The 24,476-nt window shown below is 39.3% G+C and overlaps 1 protein-coding gene across 8 annotated transcripts in view; it reads right to left on the reverse strand.

The window, feature by feature from the left end:
• Window positions 1–24,476, reverse strand: part of FHOD1 (formin homology 2 domain containing 1) — a 1,546,190-nt gene that overhangs the window by 1,104,278 nt on the left and 417,436 nt on the right. For all 8 annotated transcript variants that reach the window (XM_044081394.1, XM_044081392.1, XM_044081391.1 and 5 more), the window contains exon 3: window positions 6,445–6,509. In XM_044081394.1, the coding sequence (XP_043937329.1) occupies window positions 6,445–6,509 (65 nt within the window). The remainder of the gene's footprint in view (window positions 1–6,444; window positions 6,510–24,476) is intronic.

A 24,476-nucleotide genomic window follows, 5' to 3' on the forward strand; every position in this document is an offset into this window, starting at 1 on the left:
AAGGCCAAATGTAAAGTAGAAATGAGAGTTTGCCTAACATCAGAAAGTGTAAATGGAATTGGGGGTGGAGGTGTCAAATCTTGTCACACTTTTTTTTATTTAAATATGCAAGATAAAATATCCAAGGTACTAAGGGGGGTGAGTAATAAATTTATATTTAAAACGAGGCTGGCATCATTACTGGTATTAACTAGAACAAGGAGTTTGGAATGTGAAAAAAAATGGATAAATTGTTCATATTCATAAGTATTTGTTATAGATATTATGGGGCTGTGTTACAAGACATGGGTAAAAAAGCCATTTTACATAAACCATAAATGGGAATGTAGAGCTTTTCAAGAAAAAGAGATGCTGATTAAAAGTTTTGCATCCAGATGTCGTGTGGGCAATGAGCTGTACTTCATTTATCCTTACAGTACTTTCAATAGAAATTTCCAGACTCATTTGTATGCAGGCCATTAGATTTTAACATCCATCTAAGCTAACAATGACTGCAGCAAACACTAATCCGTTAGATGTCTTGGATGAAGGATGCCACCACAGAAATAAAGCATTCCTCCAATACTGAACTGCTGTGTCAGTAATTAAATATGAATTCAAACACTGTGTGCGGATAGAACCAACAGCCTCCTGATTTTTCTGGCAAAAAAGGAGAGTAAAACAACCAGCCGAGTCATTTTTCAGCAACTCGAAAGCTTCCCATCTTTTTCTACTGCTGCAATAAGTGACCTGCAAACAGTAGCTTTATATCAGTGACATCCTGAACCCTCTCCTACACTACACGTTACCGTCTTCACTAGTTCATTCTGCTCACTATATCCTACAGGAGTACATCTGCTCACTATATCCTACAGGAGTACATCTCATCACCCACCTTAGATATCCTCGATCACTGCAGAGATCTATACATAATGACACTAATGCATACACTATCATACAACATCCTCTCTTTCTGCCCACATCCCTGTAATGTCCATAATACCTCTTTAAGCATCATTTGGGAGTGACAAGCATCATCTATTAAACAAGAAACACTGCTGAGTTCTGCCTTCTACCCTGTTTCCTATACAGGCTCTACCCTTTAAAGACATCCCTCTTGTCCTGCCATATAGCTCATTAAACAAAAGTCTGCCACGTTCCCCGGTGTCTTAAATGTTTCTAACTATTCTCAACATGTGACCCCCCTCTGACAAAGTGCTGATCATAATCCAAGAATTACCAGTGCAGCAGGTGTGAGACCAGACTTTCAGGGTCATGATCTGCTCATATGGATGAGTGCCAACACCCTGCTTGCTGAACTTAAAATAAAAGCTTTGCTGTTTAGCATGGGACTGAATCCCTCATGCAGCAGATCAAAAATAAGTCAGCAGATTTGCTTGCGGTATCTGTATTATGACAAAATAGTTCAAAATAAACAGTTTTAACAACTCCATTTCCAAACAGATGGTACAGCACTATACCTCTTCACCTCTTGGTGCAGCACTATACCTCTTAACCTCTTGGTGCAAGAAATCTGGACAAAGCCTAAAATAATGGGAGGACAAAGGCTCAAAAATAGGGACAGATTTTAAACATTGCTCTTATAAACTTAGAAAGTTACTAGAATAACAGGATTTGTGTCAGTATGCATTTTCTGAAGGATCTGAAGTTTGAAACACAAACATATGTCATTATTTAGTGACTTCAGTCCTTACTGATTTGCCAGAAATCCACAAATTGTATGAGGAACAGATGAAAAATATGAAGCAAAAATCTAGACATTCTATGAAAATCTGGACAGTTGAGAGGGTATGTATACCACAATTACCATTTTTCATGGAAAACATTTTACAGATATTTAACATCATTAGTGACATACAGAAACAAACCGGCTAATTTTCCCGACTAGTACTTTATTGATCAGTCCTAGAACAGTAGTGGCACTACACTGCTGCGGCCTGCAGTGTATAAAAAGAATGTATATGCTGAAAGACTCAACGATAAAAAAGACAAGACCAACTGCTACACAAGGAGGAGCCAGGGATCTGCACACCAAATTCGAAAATCCGTCCAAACCAAGTAAGTAAACTTGTACTCAACATTTATTTAAGCCACAAAGTCTCTGTTTAGCTTTTCGTCGGTGACTCCTCACCAACTTCCTCAGAACAGGAAATAAACACATTCAACACATCCTGTTTAAATACTACAATATAACTCCCTACTTTTGCCACACTGCCACCTGTGGTCGGAATACAAAATTTCAATATATTAAAAAGAACATACAAAAAGACATAAGACTATTTAAAAACATATGTAAATATAAAACACTCCCCTTAACGACATAAGATTAAAAAACAATAAGTCAATAGCCAACAGGCTTGACTTGGAAAAAAGAAACCAAAAATATGTATCAAAAAAATAAAATAAATAATTCACTTCATGGTAAATAAATTGGACCCATGATGGAGCAATACATGTGCAAAAAATTTTTTTTAAAAAAAACAAAGGCTACTGAAAAACATGTATCATAATTTTGCACATTAACGTGGAAAATAGTAAAACTACCTTACGAAACATTTCAATTTCAAAACACAGGAAACTGACATGTTGTTCAAGCCTGGAAAATGGTATGCTTCCAACCTCAATTGCCATTCTCTGAGTTCCAACAAACAGGAAACAGGGCCCCCCCCCCCCCCGTTATCATGCACAACTGTGCATGATAACAGGGGGGGCCCTGTTTCCTATTTGTTGGAACTCAGAGAATGGCAATTGAGGTTGGAAGCATACCATTTTTCAGGCTTCAGCAACATGTTGTCAATTTCCTGTGTTTTGAAATTGAAAAGTTTGATAAGGTAGTTTTACTATTTTACACGTTAATGTGCAAAATTATGATGCATGTTTTTCAAAAAAAATTTTTGCACATGTATTGCTCCATCATGGGTCCAATTTATTTACCATGAAGTGAATTATTTATTTTATTTTTTTAATACATATGTTTGGTTTCTTTTTTCCAAGTCAAGCCTGTTGGCTATTGACTTATTGTTTTTTAATCTTGTATCGTTAAAGGAGTGTTTTATATTTACATATGTTTTTAAATAGGCGTGTCTTTTTGTATGTTGTTTTTAATATATTGAAATGTTGTATTCCGACCACAGGTGGCAGTGTGGCAAAAGTAGGGAGTTATATTGTAGTATCTAAACAGGATGTGCTGAATGTGTTTATTTCCTGTTCTGAGGAAGTTCGTGAGGAGTCACCGACGAAAAGCTAAACAGAGACTTTGTGGCTTAAATAAACGTTGAGTACAAGTTTACTTACTTGGTTTGGACATTTTTTATGGATTTTTGAATTTGGTGTGCAGATCCCTGGCTCCTCCTTGTGTATGCTGAAAGACTGTCAATTTAATAACTGTCAAAAGAAAACAAAAAGTTGTGTTTTTGCATTACTTATGTTTAGATTATTTCTGCTTATACCTTTCCTCCTCCTCTATTTTCTGTTCCTCTTCTAGTGATATCCTACCTCATTTATGTCAATATACTTACCAATGTCCATTATCATTGCTCTTGTATCTCCAGCTATTACTTGTTAATATGTCTTTCACTTGTGTATAATAATGTAACTTCTAAAGTATTTGATAAAGGTACTTACTACTTGTCTCATGTTACCTACAAAATAATGCTTAAAATGTTTTTTTTTTAAATGTTGTTGACTGTAAACATGTAATTTATTTGGAGTTTTTGTCCCTGGGTCTCCACTGAAAATGTGGCATGCCCAATTGTGCTTTCCTGTTAAACAAAAGGCAATAAATAAATCTGTGCCTGTTATTAGCTAAACACGAAGACAGGAAGACCAGCAAATGGCATATGATGACAGGTTAACTCCATACTCTGCATCTCTCAAGTTGGATTTAAAAGATGAACTTCTATGCAGTGGCCATGCAGTCCTGTCAAGGAGGTAGAGGGCAGAGTCAGATGGCTACAACTCTGTGGGAAACACACCAGTGGCAATGCAGATAAGTCTGTAAGACAGCCAGAGCACAAGCTCAACTAATGTCCAGTGGACAAACTGCTTTGGTGAGATGCACACACAGGTAGATCAATAACCGCAGTTAATACACTTACATTGCTAACAACCTGAGATTATGAAAGAACATAATTCACCCAAGGACAGGGGACATGATGATTGTACATCCATTTAAAGTATAAATGACTTCTGTGAAGTACCTGAATACAACTGGAAGGTCAACCATTTGGTTAAGTCAGATGACACAATGAATATTTAAAACTCTAAATAGATTGAATGTGAGAAGCAGGACTAAAAGTAAGTGGAAGTAATCAGTTAGTTAATATCTGGTATAAAATGTGCATGTACTTAACAGTACTGGATGAGGTGAGCAGATTATAATCATAGATGATTACAGAAGGAAAAAAAAACAAAAACAAAGAATGCATAAACTTAGTAACAGCAAAACAAACACACACACACACACACACACACACACACACACACACACACACACACACACACACACACACACCTACATATATAAGTGATACAGCTAGAATGCAATGAGTATACAGATGATCATCTAGCTCTTACAGGAACTTCAAGAAAAATATAAGCTTGGTGACTTGCTTAGAATAAGCTATTCTTTAAGTAATGACCAAGGAAATCAAACCCAAGAATAGAGGGCAAAGCTACATGGCATTTCAGCAGTAAGCCATTGTGAGAAACTGCTATAAAACACTCAGCATCTCTTATCAGCAAGACCACCAAATACGGAAATGGGCAGCAAGCTGAAATAGCTGTCCAAACCTGCCTCTCTGTAAATGCTTCAGTGGGGAGGGTCTAAATAAGAGGGTATGATAAAGATCTCTATACAAAACCTCACATATATAAAAAAAATCAAGGCATTTCTTAAAAGCAACTGACATATCACATTTATTAACACCCAAATTTCTGATTTAATTACTTAAATAAGTACATAAATAACCAACTTAGAATAAACAAATGGAACAATACTACTAGCAGAACGACACCACACAGCAGATTACTGTGGAGCAATTTAAAATGAAAACATTTTAGTAATTTGTGGCATCAATATTATCTGGTTGTATGAGCTGAATTACAGCTTTCAGTACTCAGCTTGTGCATTTTAGGAGTACGAATGCTCTGTCTTTGTACCGACTGCTTCTCCCACCACAAAACCTACTGTGGATCATCCTAAAACCACATGTGAACACCAGGATAAGTCATTATTTTATTTCATTGTTTTTAACTGGGTAAGCCCACTAGGTAGGAGGGCCTCTTCAAATGCAACAAGGGAGTGATGTGTGTATATGACTAGCTCAGAGTAACAGATGTTGCAAGACTGATGGAATCACACACAGGGTGAAGCTCACCAGCAGGTCCTAACCTTTGAACTACATGCCTAACTACTGGTGTGTACAGTCTCTGCAGCCCACCTCTGCTAATGGCACACTGCAATACAGGAGAGAAGCATTTGAAGAAAGAACTAAAGCAAGCTGCCCAATGACATTAAAAATTTGATAATGTTGAGGGGCAGATGCTATGCTTGGGGGGACTTGTGCAGATCTAGAGATGTAATCTTTGTCTCGTATGGTATTTACAAGAGCAGACTAGTAGGAACAACCTAAAAGCACACTTGAATGTGCAGGCTAAGGGGGATCCCTGAAATAATGAAGGTAAAATATTTTCTACTTCTGCATCTGATGTTCTATGCAAAACAACTGCCAGTTCCTACAAAACAGTTTTTCTGAAACATGTATGTCCCTGGGACATAGAATTTTGGCCAGAATTGTAGAATCTACCATTCAGGCATCTTCTGGGATTTATGAAATGTGCGGAACTGTCAAACAAGTCATGCTTTGCCTTTAGCACAATACTTCTTAACATAATGTTTAGGTAAGCAAATATATTTGTGAAAAAAAAACTTCTTGAGTGTTATGCATTGCTTTACTATAATTTATAATCTATTAATAGCATTTATTTAAGGAACACAATTTATTTCTCATTCACATATGTACATTTTCCCATTAAGAGAAATTAAATTCATAAGCACGTATGTTCACTCTTTAAATGTACCATAACAATAACTCTGAAAGTACGGGTGTACTTTTCTTTTTATACTTTGCATCTGTTGCATTTTACTTACTGGAACAAGGTTCTACATTAATTTTTTTTACATAAGTTTTTAATCAAGGTGAAGTAACATTATAACTCAGCTGCAGGCATTTCTTTATTTCTGTAAACAGAAATATTGCAAAATATCGCTGGGTAATTAATAAAAACTTCTGTAGGCTTTTGGGACCAGGGGAAAAAAAAATTCTAATTGTTACTATGATGCCAGACATCGGCTGTATATCATCAGTTAATTAATAAATTTTCAGAAAGATATTCAAAATCATGTTAGTAAATAGCAAGGCAGGTAAAAGGTAAATTACTGACCTAGAATACAATGAACCCGAACTGAGAGCTGGGTGCGAAGAATAAGAGTTGGCTTTTTTCCTTTGCTGCAAGAAAAAGAAAAAAAAAAACATATTTCAAAAGAGAATTTACCTTCAGTATTCCATTTTCTGACATACAGATGTTACTGAAAACACACTGTTCTAAGCACTATCTTACATGCATTTTATGACATTAACAGAACCACAAACCAATAATGCACAGCTCTTCAATATAAGTTGCTATTTAAGTGCAAATGTGCACATCAGTGGAAAAAGGTACAGGTCTACTAAACTTGTCTGATGTCAAGAGTCGTGTCCTATTAAGGTTCGCTTTCAACCTCTCCCTAGCTGTTCTGCCAAATACACTCATTTTTGAGTCTCCACAGGTGTTTTGCATTAACCTCCACCTCTTAAATTATTCAATCCTTCCATTTCACATCACCAAACTCCTAACAGAGAATTTTTTTTAATAATATTACATCTGCAAATTTCTTGCTCTTAATGTCCCTACGCACATGAAAAGAGTCAGGTACTAAACCATTTCTGTAACAGGAATACTGTGCTTATTTACAGCACTGGTGCTATTTACTTGGACAAACCTTTTCACCATCTCCTACTCCTACTAACAATCTAATCTTCATCATGAACATGTCCCATTTGCTCCCCATCACCTGGGTGAGAGCTAGTAAGGCATGGCTGTCACTCCTACCCAGCCCATAGGCCACATGCCATGTACGTCTCATTCCAGTGGATGCAAACATTGCACCAGGCTAAACCACCTTCTTTCCAGGATAGATGATCCAGTCTCGGCAGCTCATTCTCACTCTCCCTAACTACCTCCTCCTCCTCAAGTGTCAGCATCATGAGGTCATCACAGGTTGTCTGGGTTCCAGTCGGGATTTATTCCTCTGTGGCATGGAGCTCACCAGCACCGATGTTATTATGGTCAAGCCTATTCTGGAAGGTAAATTGTAACTTTCTGAGGCTTCTGCTAAGTCACATGACTTTAACCTCAAACACACCAGAAGTCAGGGGGTGCTATTCTGATCTGCAGTGCGCAGGTAGTACTGTCAATACTGTCAGAATACTGCATATAACAATTAACTTTAATGCATGCAAAGGCACAGGCCAAACACTTAGTGCCTTAACACCCTCAGAATTACCACATTAATATCCTTTAACAAACACAAAAATCACCAAAAAACAATTGTCTACTGTTATGTCTAGTGCACACAAGCATTTTCTATTTACTAAAGATAAAATAAGGGATGGTGGAAGGCTTTTTGTGCTAACTGGGTTGTTAACTGCAGATGCTGCGGGATGACAAAGCGGGCAGCGACTATAAAATAAAGGGGTCACCATTACTCAGTGCAATCATAACCACTTTACTAAAATCAGAAGACATACACATATAGTTTTCATTAACAAAAAATATAGAGAAAAGAGTTAGTCTCTAGTATCTAGATATGCATATATACATAGATGCACACACACTCACCTCATGTACATACACAAACATGCACATAGAATAAAACACACATATATACAGACATTATGCATATAGCTATGTGTTGTTGTCTTTCGGCTTTTCCCGGTTAGGGGTCGCCACAACGGAACTCTGGTCCACTAATGATTGGCAGTTGATTTTTACATGCCGAGTTGCCAGTCCTGACGCACAACCTTCAACGAAGGTACGCCCATTCACGCATGTCTCCACGCAGAAGATGCTCTAGCTGAAAATCGAACCAGACATCGTCTTACTGTGAGGTGACAACGCTACCACAGCACCACCACTGATGCATATTCACACACAGACACACGCACACCCCTGAGACACAACTCAAAAAAAAACAAAAAACTTTAATGTATGGAAAACAAAATTAAAAGTCTGACTTCACCAATCTAAACTGTTTGAGGTCTTTAACAGAACAAATACTTGAACGATACCTTTTTACCACTCAGGTGCTGAATAAAACAAAGCCCCATAAATATCTCTGGTTCCAGTCATTAAAGCACTAATTCCTCCAGTGGTATGGCCTCCTTTAAGGAAACCCTTTCTCTAGCACAAATTACCAGGGCTTTTGATTTCACACACCAGACTCCTCTTTCACCTTCTTGGCTTTACACTCTGCCTGTGGTTATCTAAACCTTGTTATGCACACTTGGCTTAACCATCAGCAGTCTTTTAGTGCTCCACCGGCCTAAGCGAGGCACAGTCCATTCAGCACAATCCATTCCAACGAACTTTCATGTTAACACAATGCTTCTGAGAACATTGCCTCCACATTTATATTTTGGAGTAGTATAATACATTTTCCGATACCATAACCTTAACTTTAGACATTCCATTGTTGTTCTTTGAGATCCTCACTGTAAGCTTTCTCTACTTAGAGTTCAGGACAGCTTGCTTTTTTGGTAGATACAAGTCCCAGTCTACGGAATGAATGATCACATTATCTAAACCTACAGAGAGACATGGAGTAAAGGACCCTGTCCATCATCCACAGAAAAGCTTTTGTGCCACATGATGGAAAATGGGAGGAATGCACAGGTTCTCAGGAGTTAAGAAGGCACTCTTTTCTTTGGCTTCTTTTCAAAGGGATCTTTTGTTAGGTCTAGCACGGTTAGGAACCTATCCTTTCATAACCATTCTCTCAGCTCATCTCCTCTGGTTATAGATTAACTACTGAATGTAGTTTCCTGAAGTAATTACAACTAACCTAATGGTTTAGGAACAAAAACAATGTGGTTAGCAGCTGTGTGGCACAGCAGGATAAAGCCCTAACTACAGCCCAGGTGACCCAAGTTCGACCAGTAACTTGGGTGCTTGAAGGAGCTAATTGGGGGAGAGATAAGCAGCGGTTTCCAGCTAACCCATCCTTTGTGGAGAGACATCTCTATCTCTCTTGACACTTGAAAGGCTCTTAATGGCACCATTGCAAGTCACTCCCTGGAGCCTAGCCCTAGTGAGCACAGGCTGCCAAATGTAATCACACATTAAGCCAAAGGAGACTGGCAAGCAGAGTCACTCTTTTCTCAGAAGCAGCAAACAGTGGTGCTCAGAAAGCTGCCAAAGGAGAGGGACACTCCACCTGGGGAGAGGTTAGGCAGCTCCACAGGACCAATACACTGCCCTGCTCCCTACCAGCCAACTCTCACTACTGGGGAACAGATGGGATAACAGGACATCCCAGACAGAAACAAATGGGCCATAGGACCCTCCACTAGCCAGTGAATGTCCAACTCCTGGCCTCACATAATGAATGGAATAATTGGGTATTAGTGGAAGAGCCATCAAGTGAGGTCCTGTTTGGGAGGGGCAGGAATTATGGGGCTATTCTATTCACTGGTAGGTTCCTCAATAACTCCTGGATGGAGCATCTTCTTCACATCCTTCCTATGGGAGTCAGGTAACCGGTAATGGTTGAGATTAACCTTTACCCACAGGTTGGTTTCTATGTGACATTTGATTAATGTAGTCTAACCAGACAGGTTTGAGGAAAATTCCTTAGGTCACACTAAGGTTCATAATAAAGTAGTTTGCTAAATGCCCTTGTGGGTCATTTTAAGCCTAGCCAGTTACCCTCAAATGTGAGAAGCAAACCCAGTGACTGGTGTCTGTGAGGTAACAGGTATTCCTGTACAGCTTGTTTCTAGTGTTTGGATAGTGCATCATCCACTAAGACCTGTCTGATACATGATTGTCTAAACTTCCTTTTAGGTTATTGGATGTCAGCAATTAAATTCATCACATCTTTTAGTACTTCTCTCCATGGCTTCAGTATATTCACATGGTAGACTTGTTTATGGTATTTCTTTGTAATTCAGGTAATTTAATTTTATATGACATCTAAAAGTCCCTCTCACTTGGCTAAATTTTGGTAGAGGACCCAAGAGCAACACTTGGTCCCTAGCCAGGAACTTTCAACTACTAGCATTTTTGTTATAAATTCCTTGTTAGGTGGATTAAGCCCCTTTCATGTTCTCTACAATTATAGGCATTACTGTGTTTAATAAGTCTTGTAGACTGATATATTTCAATATACTCAAACAGGATAGCTTCCTCTTCCCATTTTTCTTTAGTGATATCCAACAATCCCCTCGGTATCTGCCATATAAAAGATGACAATGGCCAAGCCCCATTGAAGCCTGTGGCACCTCTCAAGTGGCAAGCAGAAGGTATGGAAGGACTTGGCCCCAGTTCTTTGCATGCTTCACCTCAAGGATCTTTGTCAACATGGACTTAAGGTCCTACTGAAGCATTCCACTATGTCATCAGTCTGGAATGATCTGCTGAAGCTTTAAATTATTTTACTTTGAAATGCTGGCATAAATGGTGCATCGTTTTAGAAATAAATGGGGCTCCCATGTTTGGTAAGTATGCCATTTGGTACCCCAGGCCTAAAAAACAGTACAAGTACTAGTTTGGGCCCTGGCATTTTAGAGTGAGACTGCATCAGGATATTTAGTGGCATAGTTAAGTGCATTACCAGACTTAATTATAGGTTCATATGTTCATACTAGGCTATCTGCCCTAGGGCATTTATAAGCCTAGCCAGAGTGTGTTTGGCTTTCGCCACCCATTTTAAATTAATTTTGCTATGCCCTTTTTTGAGGTTAGTATACTGTGCCTCTGTCTAACAGTGACACAAAAGTGATACCCGGGGTAAACCTACGATCCCCCATCCACTCAAGATTCCTCTTGAAGAGAGTCAATGAGGGACTCTGCCTAACCTGGACTGGGATTTTATTCCAGAGTGAAGGGAGCCTCTGGGTTATGAATCTGTCCCTCCAGCATGTCCTATTTATTTCAGTGCTGAGGTTCAAGTCTCTCGAGCGCGTAGCTCGATGGGATTTGGATTTTCTGAGGTGCAGCATGTCCATTAATTCCGGGTTGGACATGACTTTATATGTCAGGCACAGATCGCCTCTGAGCAGGCGGTATGCCACTGAGTAGAGCTGGAGTTTCTTTAACCGGGCAGCATATGGCATCTGTTTGAGCCCTTTGATCCTCTTGGTGAGGTACTTTTGGGGTCTTTCCAGTTGCTGCAGGTGTCTGGTAAGGTACATCCCAAAAGGGGCATTGTACTCGATTATGGACCTGATGAGGGATGAGTAAATAGGCACGATGACCTCCCCTGATCTAGATGTGAATCCCTTCATGATTAGGTGGGCTATATAAAATGTTTTTCTAACCACTTTGGCAATGTGGTTGTCAAATGAGAGATTGCTATCAACCTGGGTCCCCAGATCCCTAATTACTTCTTCCGTACTTAATGGATTACCACTTATGTGGTAATTTGTGGGCACTTTGTTTTTGCCAAAGGGGATGACTATACACTTTTTGGCGTTTAGCTTGAGGCCATGGCTCTGGCACCAGTTGTCTGCTTCTATGAGGCCCTATTGGAGGATGCTTGTGTCGGCTGGAGAGTCGATTATGGCGCCCAGTTTGCAGTCATCTGCGAACTTGGTCAGCCACAGTCCTTCTGTGTTAGCCTGTACCTCTGAGAAATATATATCGAACAAGAGAGGTCCCAGGACTGAGCCTTGTGGGATGCCACTTGTAACTGGTTTGGAGTCTGACATGGCTGCAGCAATTCTAACCATGTGGGTTCTGTCCTTGAGCCAGTTTGCAACCCATCTAGTGACATAGAGGTTTATATTTAAGCTGGTGAGCTTATCTATAATGCCCGAGTGGGGTATTGTATCGAAGGCTTTTGTGAGGTCCAGGTAGGCTGTGTGGACCACCTTCCCCTCGTCAATGGCCTTGGTGACTGTTTCAAAAAAATCGACCAGGTTTAAGAGGCAGGATCTGCCCTTAAAGCTGAACTGGGTAGGATCCAGTGTCTGTACGTCCCCAATATCTTTATTTATAAGGTCCATGATGATCCTTTCCATAGCTTTGCAGACCAAGCTAGTCAGGCTTATGGGGCGATAGTTTCCAGGATCCGTTGAGGCACCACCTTTGTGGAGAGGGACCACCATTGCTGTACGCCACTCTTTGGGTACACATCCTGTAGTAAGGCTGAGATTGAACAGTAGTTTTATGTTTGGGTTTGGCTCTTCTTGGAGTTCATGTAGGACGCAGCCCGGGACACCGTCTGGTCCCATTGATGCTGTGTTTTTTGCTTTGGACAGGGCGGCTCTTACCTGAGCATCTGAAATGTCAGGGGGGCAGCACTCTGCTGGGATAGATATTTGCCCTTTTGGTGGGGAGGGGGGGGGAGAAGTTTGCGCTGAACCTGTCAGCTAGGATGTTGGCAATGTCTGTGGGTTCGGTGTATTTTTTGTCATTTTGGACTAATTCTGAGCATATCTGGGAATTCCCACCCAGGTTCCTAACATAACTAAAGAAAGCCTTGTGATTATCCTTAGTGTCCTGTGCAATTTTTCTCTCGAAACTGGCCTTAGACGATTTTATGAGTGCCCGTACGTTTTTGCTAATACTGATCAGAGATGCCTTCACTTTTTGGGATTTTGCTCTGTCATGTAGTAGCTTCCTCCTTCTATTGTATAGTTTGTTTATGGCTGGGGTCTACCAGACAGGACGTCTGCCTTTGGAGGATTGGGTCTTGGTTTTATTTGGGATTGCATGATCCATGCATTCCTGAAGGTGTTCATAGAATGCGTTTATAAAGGATTCTGCGGTCTGGGCCGTATTTTCCACAGGCCCGGGGGCTTTGAAGGATTCCAGCTCCACTGACACTCATAACAGTCCTCTATAAAAAGACACTTCTAATACAGGTACTGTAAAAAGAGGATTTTTAAAGCCAAGGATATGTGGTCTTTTTTGTTGTTAAGTTCAGCTAATAGAAGGGAGTTTATTCTTTAGTAGTTTTCCTCTTCCTTTACTGACAGAAAGAGTCAGGGGTTTGTTTCTCTTTCTTCAGTCAGGAAAGGTAGCTCCTCTCTGCATTCATTATATCAGTTACTTCCTTCCTTTTAAGTTTCTCAACAGTTCTTCTATCTGTAATCTGGCATTCATTGCCCTCCTTTTCCTTAGCCTGTTCTGGTTGTTACTTTCTCCCTGCCTTTCACACTTTCTCCTGAAATTTCTCTTCACCCCAGTTCCTTACCTAGGGTTCTGTCAGACATCAAAGGGAACTCAGTGGGAACATCTTTTTCAGAAGTTCCACTTGTTATTGTTTAATCTTGTGTACCCTCCCCCCAGTATAATTATTCTGCTTTCCTACCCTTTTAAATGATAATCCGCTATCTGGGATTTGCCAGAAAATTACATTTCCTCTTAAAATAACAGGGTGCCATGAAATTCTGAGTGACCCCTTTAAACCATGATTTGTTTGTTATTTCTCCTTCGCCAGACTTGTGACATTATCTTGCATCATCAGCTCCTACATCACACGTGATGACAACAGTAAAGTTGTAACTACCATCAATTTTGAGGAGAGTTATGATAAACAAAATTAGGTCAACTGGCATAGTAAGCCTGAGGAATAGTGCTGGACTGAGGAAAACAAGCAGCAGGTAGAACCAGACTTAAGTTATTGGTCTTATCTTCTGTGACCGAGTAACACTGGCATGCCTGACCTACACACAGTGTTTGTACTACAACTCGTTTAATAAATGTTACTTGGCATAACTACTGTTCTCATTTTTAAAACAGCACAAATACTAGACTTTAATGACTATTATCCCTGCAGTCTTGCGAGGAGACAACAACCAAGACAGGATAAGGAAAGGAAGGTAATGAATTCCAGATTACAGACAGAAGAACTGTTGAGAAACTAAAAAGGAATGAGGCAACTGACTGATGTACTGAAAGCAGAAAAGAGCTACCTTTCCTGAGAGGAGAAAGAGAGACTGAACCCTGTGACTCTCTCCCAGTAAAGGAAGAGGTAGAACCTTGCACCTAACAAGAAACTACTAGAGAATAAAGTCACTTCTATCTGCTGAACTTAAAAAAGGCTACATACCCCTGTATGTTATATGATACCCAGTAGTAAATATGCTATTATTCGAAGAATTTTCTGTGTTCAACTTACTTAAGAGTTTGGTGTAAGGATTTTACTAGGGTAAGCAGCTGTTTAAGATGCTGAGTAGTTTCTAAATAAAAGAACATTTAGTATGAGAAGGTGTATTTAAAGGAGAAGCAGCACTTATAAACAGTACAAATCCACTTTAAAGTGTAGCAGCATTTTTTCCCCAATGGAAAGTTGCTGCCCAGCTTTCCACTTGCTGTATGTGGTCTACTTTTGTGGTTACATTCATAGGCCACGCTTGTACAGAAGCATTAAGACCTACAGAATATTAGAACATCTCAACCTTTGCAGCTACAATTTAATTTGGCAGTGGAGTTACTACTTTTACTTTCTGTCATACAAAGAAAGGAGACCGAGAGAGTACAAAAGGAACTGAAAGATACAAGTTGCTCAAAAATGACAATAGAAAGTGAAAGTATGCTAGGTAATCAAGTCACACTTATCCTAGTTTCCAATTTTTAGATTTAGGTTTCCATAGGGTTGGGAGGGTGGCCAAATGGTTAAGGTGTTTGCCTTACAAACACAAGGTGCAGGGTTTGAGTCTCACAAGGGATAATTAGCTAGGCTTAAAATGGCTCACAAGGGCAGTTAGCTTAGTACTAATCTATGAACCTAAAAATCTATGAACCTATACATAACAGTTTCTCTGGGTAAGAAAATTCCATTGTTTTGATTATTGCTTTTGTCTTAATAAGTATATTCTCAGATATACATTGCCGTCAAGTTCTGTTCCTGCCACTGCTCCAGTCTTTTAATCTAATACTGTTGTTTTTAGCTCCTGCTTCTTAAACATTTGAACCCAGTACTGCAGAGAGTAGTACAAAAACAAAGCACCTACGAGGTGGTCCTATAGTGGTTAAGTGTTGCTGAATTTCCTAAGAGAGAGGACTCCTGCAGTTAAAGCATACAGCAAGACATCATATGAAAGTTAAACACTAGTCTGACCATGGAAATGGAAACCTGGTAGCAATATCCATGCTACTACATTCAAGGATTAAAGGCATGCCACACTAACACTTAATAGCTTCTCAAAAATGTACAAAATGGAAGACAGTAAAAATGGTCTAATCCTTGCAAGAACATTGATATTTCTGCCAGGTTGGACTTACTGACACTAAGTACAAGGCAAAAACATTGGATGCGTAGGGAGAAGGTTTGGCTATGGCAGGGGAGACTAAAAGTTTGAGTTTGATGGCTGCATTCCCTTGTACATGAAATGGTTACTGAGATAGGATACAGTACTATCATCTCACTGTGTCACTCAATAAAAGCTTGTGATGGTTCCTTTGCAAAGCATTAAGCAGACTACACAAATACACTGGTCGAGTCTTGGCTCCTTAGGACTCACCCTGTACCATAATAAACCTCATTCGAAAACTACTCTAAATTGCCACTCTCAGAGGCAATACAAGACCCTTACAGCTTTGTAGAGTATACATAAAAATTCAAGCACAAGAGCCAAACAAGAGTTTCACATGGGACTCGAACAATAGTCTCTGATTCACCTAGAAATAGTTTCAAAAATGTCTTATTGTGGGAAGTAGCTTGATTCAAAGATTCATTTAAGGAAACACATTAATCTCAGTGTGAAGCAATTTGAAAATATAAATTATTATGTAATACAGTCCCACAAAAGTACTGTGTATATTTTAATAGCACAAAAATTGAGCAGAGAAAGGCAATCATCTCAGCTGGGATACAAACCCACTTTTCAGAGAATAAGGCTATGCCTATTCTACCAGCTGTGACACCAATATACGTGACATAACACAGCAGCCAAGTAGAGCTCCTAGCATTGTTAACATCCTGAGTTTAAGTTTAAGCAGTGGTTAGTCACAAGCACAAATGATGAAGGACACTGTTGGTGGCAAAACACCTGTGGTGAAACTGCTATGTCCCAGGATTAAAGCTGGTCTTTAAGTAGCTGCAATTCCTACACCCTAGTCCCAACTCCATCTTTTCTCCGACCCATGTATCTTTGGACAACTCTGTCAAAACTAAAACTATGTGAAATGTTTTAACGTTAGATAAAAATCTTAACTATAAATTTAAAACGTAATAACCTAACCTAACCTATCACAAGACAGCAAAACTAAATACTAAAAATAGAACATTAGCCAAGAAACACAGTAGAAAGCCACTAATGAGGCGGCCTATTCAGAAATGTTATGCGACCTACATAAAGTAGTTGTATGAGAATGAGAGGAGCAGGCCTAACCTACCTGTATCATTATTAGTTTCAATTAAAAAGTTAATCAATTTCTATAGTACTTTACTTTGCATTACTTAGGCATAAACCCTTAATCTAAATAAACATAATTACTTTGGTTGCAATGTTTTTTTTTTTTTTTTTTTTTTTTTTTTTTAAGACTTTTAACCTTCTGTTTCTGAATAGTGGTGCACTAGTTCGTTTAGCGGAGCAAGGATATTTGCTACTAGACATGCAAATTTCATTCTAATTATCTGCCCAGATTTTTGGCATGAGGATCCACATACTTTCGATGAACCTTTTGATGAACCTTTGTCCAAATTTTTTTAAAGACCTTTATTAAAATATCACTCGTGACATAAGCAAACAAATTTACATAAAATTAATCAAACCATTTTAACAAGTTTACATTTACAAATATTACACATCACATATACTGTTATATATCCTACAGTCTAAGCAACATTCAGTTCCTATATCTATTAAACCTAATTCCTCTGCATGCATTTTTCCCACAATTTCCATTTTTTTATATGTAATTTTTACTCCACTCTTTTTCTAAAGACACCACTTTGTTCTTAAAGTATAACTGGTTTAGAATTTGATTTCCATTTTCTAGTAATTGGTTTTTGGCAACCACCAAAATTTAACAAGGCCTTACAATATATCTACGCAATTCAGATCCAGTATCCCAGCTCAGAAATCATTTCCTTAGTTGCACTCATTTGCTCACCCAGTACTTCTGGCAGAGTACTCTGTATGGAGTTTCTAAAAGTCTTCCATCTCAAAACACTCCCAAAATATATACTCCTAGTAATCTCTTTCTTCCCCATCACACCTCCCAACATTTCCCATCTACCTGAGGAAAAATTCTTTGGAGTCTGCCTGGAGTATAAAAGGATCTATTCAAACACTTCCAGGCAAAAATCCAAAATATTTTAGATTTTGTTGCATATTGGGAAGCCATACCTATGCCCTCTCATTGTTTCTTTGCGAATTGCATATCTAATCTCTCTTTCCAGTCTTTTCTGACCTCTTCTGATTGATTTCTATAGCTATTGTACAATATTTTATATGCGCTACTAATTATCCCTTTAACAGCAGCTTCTGTCGTAGATTTAACTAAAAGCGCAAATAGGTCTTTTATTTTGTATTCCCCATCCTTTTCTCTTCATCTATACTTTGATATCAATCCCGGATAGGGAAGGCAATCACTAGCCAGCAATTCCAATGTCTTCTTGGCCACTTCCCATTACATTACCTTCCCTTCTCTAATTATTTGTTCTTAGTACCTTGGTTGCTTTTGTCATCTTCCTCCTGTAAATTCCAGATCCCTCCCGTCTATTCTCTTTACCCCTAACTGCAGTCAGCCCTATCTGCAGAATCTCCTTTCGCCATTGCCATATTGGCTTAGTTCTTAGAATACTTTCTGCTACTTTATAAATATAATATTCTGTATAACTGTTATTTTCCTTAAGGATGAGTCCAAAATCTCATTCTTTCCTTATTTCTTGAATTACCCCCTTGCTTCATCATCCTTTCCTTATTTCTTGAATTACCCCCTTGCTTCATCATCCTTTCCTTATTTCTTGAATTATCCCCTTGCTTCATCATCCTTTCTTTATTTCTTGAATTACCCCCCTGCTTCATCATCTTTTCCTTATTTCTTGAATTACCCCCTTGCTTCATCATCCTTTCCTTATTTCTTGAATTACCCCCTTGCTTTATCATCATTTCTTTATACTTTGAACCATAGCTTTCTGCTCGTTTTATTTATCAGAGCTTTAACTGTGTAGCTCTAAAATATCCCTTCAAATCAGGTAACCCTAAACCTTCTTTTCTGTTGCGAACATCAACTTATCCCACTTGACACTTGCCATCTTCTTTCCAAAAAAATCATTCAACTCCTTATTAATTGCTGTCCACAACATCTCCATCGGTTGATAAAAATATGCCTAATCTGTGTATAAAACTAAAGGGACTAAAACATTTTGACTGCTTATATCTTGCTATCCATATCCGCAGGCAAGAATTTCTAGTTTCTCAGTTTTTGCATTACCTTTCGTTTAGTCTCTTCCCACATATCTATAGCTGCCATAACAGAATGCTTTTTAACCCATACTACAAGTACTTCATTTTATCATGTCCCCATAAATATAGGTGTTGCAGGGACTAATTCATGTATGGGTACATAGTTTACAGTTACAGGCTTGGTTTTATCGTCAATAATTTATATCACGAAAAAAACTAGAGCCATCACAAAATGTTCCACAACACCGACATGTAATTTTCTGGATTTATCAGGTAAAAAATATCACCTGCAAATAAAGTCAGCTTTTCTTGAGAACCATACCAATTATATCCTTGAATGTGAGTCACTTATTTTCTTTGCCAATGATTTTAAATATAATGCAAATAACAATGGGGAAAGGGGATAACCCTGCCTGGTTCCTCTTTTCAGATACAACTTATCAGAGAGGAACCCTCCCACTTTGATTTTGCTTCCAATCCCTCGTATATCATTCTAATTAACCTTATTATTGTATCAGGAAATGCAAAGGCTGCCATTGTCCTACTCATAAAATCCACATGACTCTGTTGAATGCTTTCTGCATTAAAACCCACTACTAACAGCAGTATTTTCTTACATTTTGTTTCCCTCTGGATTACCACTCTTCTATTAATGTTGTAATATGTTTGCCTCCCCTCCAGAAAACCACAGTGGTCTTTATCAATTTTGGTATCACCTTTGCCATTATTTTAGCTATTATAGACAAACACTTTAGAACCATGCTTTAAAATTGAAACGAGCCTACAAGAAGCTGGATCAGATAGGTCTTAACCATCTTTAGGTATTTCAGCCCCCACAACTTTTTTCCAAAATGTTGGTGCCTTCCCCCCTTTTAAAATATTGTTAAGCAAAACCTTTAAAAGTTAGGAGGGAAGAAAGTGATAAACTTCCAGCAGAATACCATCTATTTGTGGGAACTTTCCTGCAGATTGGTTATATATCAGTGTTTTTATCTACTCATCTTCTATCTTAACCGCTCATGAGCCTCATCTTCCTCTAACCTTGGAATATTTAAGTCCATAAATAATTCCATTTGTGCATTTTCTTGATTTCCCCATCTCTCCGTTTTATTACAAATGTTCACAGAATTTTCAAAATATCTCCTATACCTGTATTTGACGTCTAGTTATTTTTCCTGCTATAGGCTCCCCAAGTCTGGCAACAACCCTTTCTACTTTCTGTTGCTTAAATTGTTGTGCCAAAAATTTTTGTAGTCTGAAGTTATCAAAAAATTTTTTTAACAGCAATCATTCTAAATTCATGCATATTATCCAGGCAGTCATTTATTTTCATTTTAGCACTCTGCAATTAGGCTTCATCTGGTTCTATGAGATTCCCCTTATTTTGTAAAGCTTTTTCCTTTATCAGCCACTCTAAATAAATCTTTTTTGACAAGATCTCTCTCTCCTTTATTTTTACCCAATTTTAAACTCCACGTTCATTTCATTCCACTCACTAACTATAACTTCTGGAGTACTTTTTATCTTCCCTAATAACTCATGGATAATTTCCGCTACCCATTCCTTAAATTCCTCTCTTTTTAACAGGTAGGGAGGAAGTGCCAGTGTCACATCTTCACTTCATGATCCTCCATTTTTATCTTAGTAATTACTGGTGCATGACATGAAATAGTTATCGGATGCTTGTTGAAGTTTTCAGTTAAATGCCAATGCCCCCGTGAAATACAATTCCTGTCAAGTCTAGCTCAGTTACTGCACCTTGGGGAATAATTTGTAAATTCTCTCGGAGTTCCTACTACTGAATTCAGGTCTTTCCTGCCAAATATCTTCAGAAACTTCTTCAGAAATCAAACCTCTTTTGTTATAACTTCCTTTTTAGCTCCCGTAGATGCATCTTCATTGTTGCAAATCAAATTCCAGTCCCAAACTATACGTAATATTCTCTGCTGAAAGCCAGTTATTTTCCCAACATCTTTAAAGCTCCAAAATAGCAGTTTTAACTGAAACAGAAATACATGCCAATGTAACCATCATCCTTTGCCAGTAGCCCCTTACTACTACAAATCCGTCATTACTTTTTTCCCTTTTCTATTACTACTGGGCGCCTCTAACAATGGATACAAGTACTCATTTTTCCTTTGTCCATGGTATTCTACAGAATACCCATCCTGAAAATGTTTCATCAAATTCACGCGCTCACTTCTTTCCAGTTGTATCTTCTGTAGCATTAGTTATACTCTGCAGCTCTTAATATAGTTACGTAGTTTTTCCTTTTTGTCTATACTTGTGAGATCACTCACACTCCAGGATAATATGGAAAGTGGAATATCTGGGACAAAGGAAAACACAGTACTTATATCAACTGCAAAAAGAACTCCAATATTGATAGAAGAAGATAATGGAAGATTTGTAGTGCTAAGGGGCTACAGCAAGGGAGAAGGATTACACTGGCATGTATTTATATTCCACCTAAAACTGCTATAATGGAGCTTAAGAAAATTCTGGGCTAAATAAACAGTTTTCAGCAAGAAATATCACTTGCAGGTGGGGACTGGAATTTGATTTGCAGCAGTGAAGATACATCTGGGGACCCAGAAGGGAAGTATAACAAAGGAGGGTAGATTTTTGAAAAAGTTATGAAAATATTTGGCATGGAAGATGTGAATTCAGTAACAGGAGTTCAGAGTCGATTTATGTATTATTCCTCAAGATATAAAAAGTGGTTTAGGCTAGACAGAATTTACATTTCACAGGAAAGTACAGTTTTGTACCTACCATAAATGTAGATGTTAGAGTGCTATTACAGCTGCAGTCATAACAGATGGGTTCTCCTGCAGTCAGGCGGGTCCTCGGTCGGCCGAATTCCAAAGTCTAGGTCTGGCGTCAGTTGTCATCGCTTCTTCCCTGACGTCAGTGTGACAGGGATATAAAGGAACCAGCCGACGCCATTTTCTTCAGTTTTTCTTGCCCCAGATGTCAGGTGCCCCCAGAAGGAAGGCAATACATAAATTTGTGTAATAATGCAGTGCAATATAATCAAAATACAGTAGTTGCAAGCAAATACATCATAAATGAATACCCCAGTCAGGTTGTATGAGGATGTGTTGGCCTATAGGCTTGTCCCAAGAGGGGAAGGAGGGAGGGAAACCTGGACTGCAGCTGTATTAGCACTCGAACATCTACATTTATGGTAGGTACAAAACTGTACTATGTTCATCGTGCATACAGCTGCAGTCATAACAGATGGGTAGAATCCCAAAGCAAAGAAAGGGGTGGTAGGCACTAGGTGGAACTAGGAGGAGCCAAAATGTCCTGCAAGACTGCAGTGGCAAAGCCTGCTCTAGATTTGGAGTATAATGGTAGGGTGTAGTTTTTGGAGAAGGTATGCACAGAACTCCAAGTGGCTGCTTCCAAAATATCCTTGGTAGGAACTCCTCTGAGGAAGGCTGCAGAGGTGGCTGTGGCCCTGGTAAAATGAGTTCTAATGCCTGTAGGTACAGCTTTGCCATGAAAGGAATAGCAAAAGCGTATGCAGTGGGCTATCCATTTTGAGACTGTCCGTTTGGAAATTGGCTTTCCTTGAGCTCCTACCGCATAGGCCACAAAGAGCTGTTCTGATTTTCTGAAAGGCTTTGTTCTGACCAAATAATAACGAAGTTGTCTGTGGATGTCCAAGGAATGTAGTAATCTCTCCCCTTTGTTTTGAGGATTAGGATAAAAAGTAGGTAAATGTATGGCCTGATTTAAAGCTACCCTGGATACCACTTTAGGCATAAAGGACGGGTTGGTTCGTAAGGAAACTCTGTCCTGATGGAAGATGATAAAAGGCTGGACAGCCATGAGAGCCTGTAGTTCTGAAACCCTACGAGCTGAGGTGATAGCCAGAAGGAAAGCTGTTTTCCAGGACAAATATTGCAAATCTGATGAGGCAGCTGGCTCAAAGGGAGGCAAGGTCAGTTTTTCCAGAATGAAATTAAGATCCCAAGCAGGTATTGGTTGTTTCCTTGGAGGTCTTAAATTCTTAGCCCCTCAGAGGAACTGTCTTAAGAGAGGGTGAGAGAATAAAGGTGGATCAGTGTTGTATTCTGCAGAAATGGCTGAGGCATGGATTTTGATGGAGGAGAAAAAGTCCACTGCTTAGCAGTTCAGCCAAATATTGTAGTATTTGAGGTAAATTCAGTTTTCCAGGATCCTGGCCCTTTTTCTCATTCCAGACACAAAAACGTTTCCATTTTGCGGAGTAAGCTTTTCTAGTTGATGGCCTTCTGGCCTCCAAAATGACATCCTGCACCTCCTTGGAGAGTAGGGCCTGTTGTGATGCTAAGGAATCTTCCATGCAGCTAGATTGAGTGTTTTTAGCTGGCTGTGAAGAGTTTTGAAGCTGTGCTGAGTCAGAAGAAGAGGCATTAGAGGCAGGGTCCTTGGTGGCGAATGCGTCAGGCTCCTCAGGAGTGGGTACCAGTGTTGCCTTGGCCAGTCCGGAGCAATGAGAATCATCTTTGGTCTGTCTGCTCTGGTTTTCAATAGAACTTTGGGCAGCAGAGGAAGAGGTGGGAAGGCATAAAAACTGTCATTGATGTCCAACTGAAAGAGAGAGCGTCCACTCTCCAGGCCTTTGGATGGAAGATCCTTGAGCAGAATTTTGTCAATTGATGATTTTTGTGGGAGGCAAAGAGATCTATGTCTGGCCTTCCCCATTCTTGGATTATTTCTGTAAAAACTTCTGGGTGCAATTTCCATTCATGTGGATCTGTCATATTCCTGCTTAGGTTGTCTGCCAGCGTGTTTTCCTTGCCTGGCAAGTACTGTGCTTGTAGTTCCATTTGTAAGTCCATGGCCATGTTCCAAAGTGACATGGCCAGTCTGCATAGGGGGTAAGAATGTGTTCCTCCCTGTTTGTTTATGTACCACATAACTGTGGTGTTGTCCGTTCTTATCAATAGTTGACCTGGTTGTAGAAGGTCCTTGAAAGCTATAATAGCATTTATTACTGCTAGCATTTCTTTCTGATTGATGTGAAGGTGCTTTTCTTTTTGGGACCATTTGCCCTGAATGCACCGATCGGTCATGTGCGCCCTCCCAGGCATAGTCCGAGGCGTCTGTTGTGATGACCTGATTTGCTTGAGGCTTGCTGAATGGAAGACCTGTGTTTGTTTGACATGCTTGAGCCCACCACAGAAATTCCTTTTGCAGGCATGGAATTAGTGGTATTATTGTTTCCAAACTGTGGCTGTGTTGAGACCATATGTTTTTCAGGTACCATTGTAGTTTCCTCATATGCAGCTTTGCACATGGGATTAGTAAGATGCAAGATGCCATGAATCCCAGAGCCTGCAGGATTTTCCTTGCAGTCAGCCTGGTGCAATTTGCTAGTGTTCTGAAGTATTGAATTAGTTGCCCCTGCTTCTCTGGCTTGAGGTAGGCCATCTGGTTGTTTGTGTCCAAATTGGCACCCAGGAAAATTATCTTCCGAGAGGGTATTAGCCTTGATTTCTTTCTGTTGACTGTGTATACCAGAGAGTTCAACAACGTTATTACATAAGCCAGATGTTTCAGAAGAATGTGCTTGCTGTCCGCTTGGATCAGGCAGTCGTCCAAATAGGGGTATATTTGTATCCCTTGAAGTCTGCAGTAGGCAATTACTGATGCCAGGCATTTTGTGAATACTCTGGGCGCAGTAGATAAGCCAAAGGGCAATGCAGAGAATTGATAATGGGTTGAACCTGCAAGAAACCTGAGGTACCTTCTGCAATTTTGTCTGATAGGGACATGCAGGTATGCCTCCTTGAGGTC

The sequence above is a fragment of the Protopterus annectens genome, chromosome 8.part0 (genome assembly GCF_019279795.1).
Source record: "Protopterus annectens isolate FY-2018-M chromosome 8.part0, PAN1.0, whole genome shotgun sequence".
Taxonomy (NCBI): Eukaryota; Metazoa; Chordata; order Ceratodontiformes; family Protopteridae; genus Protopterus; species Protopterus annectens.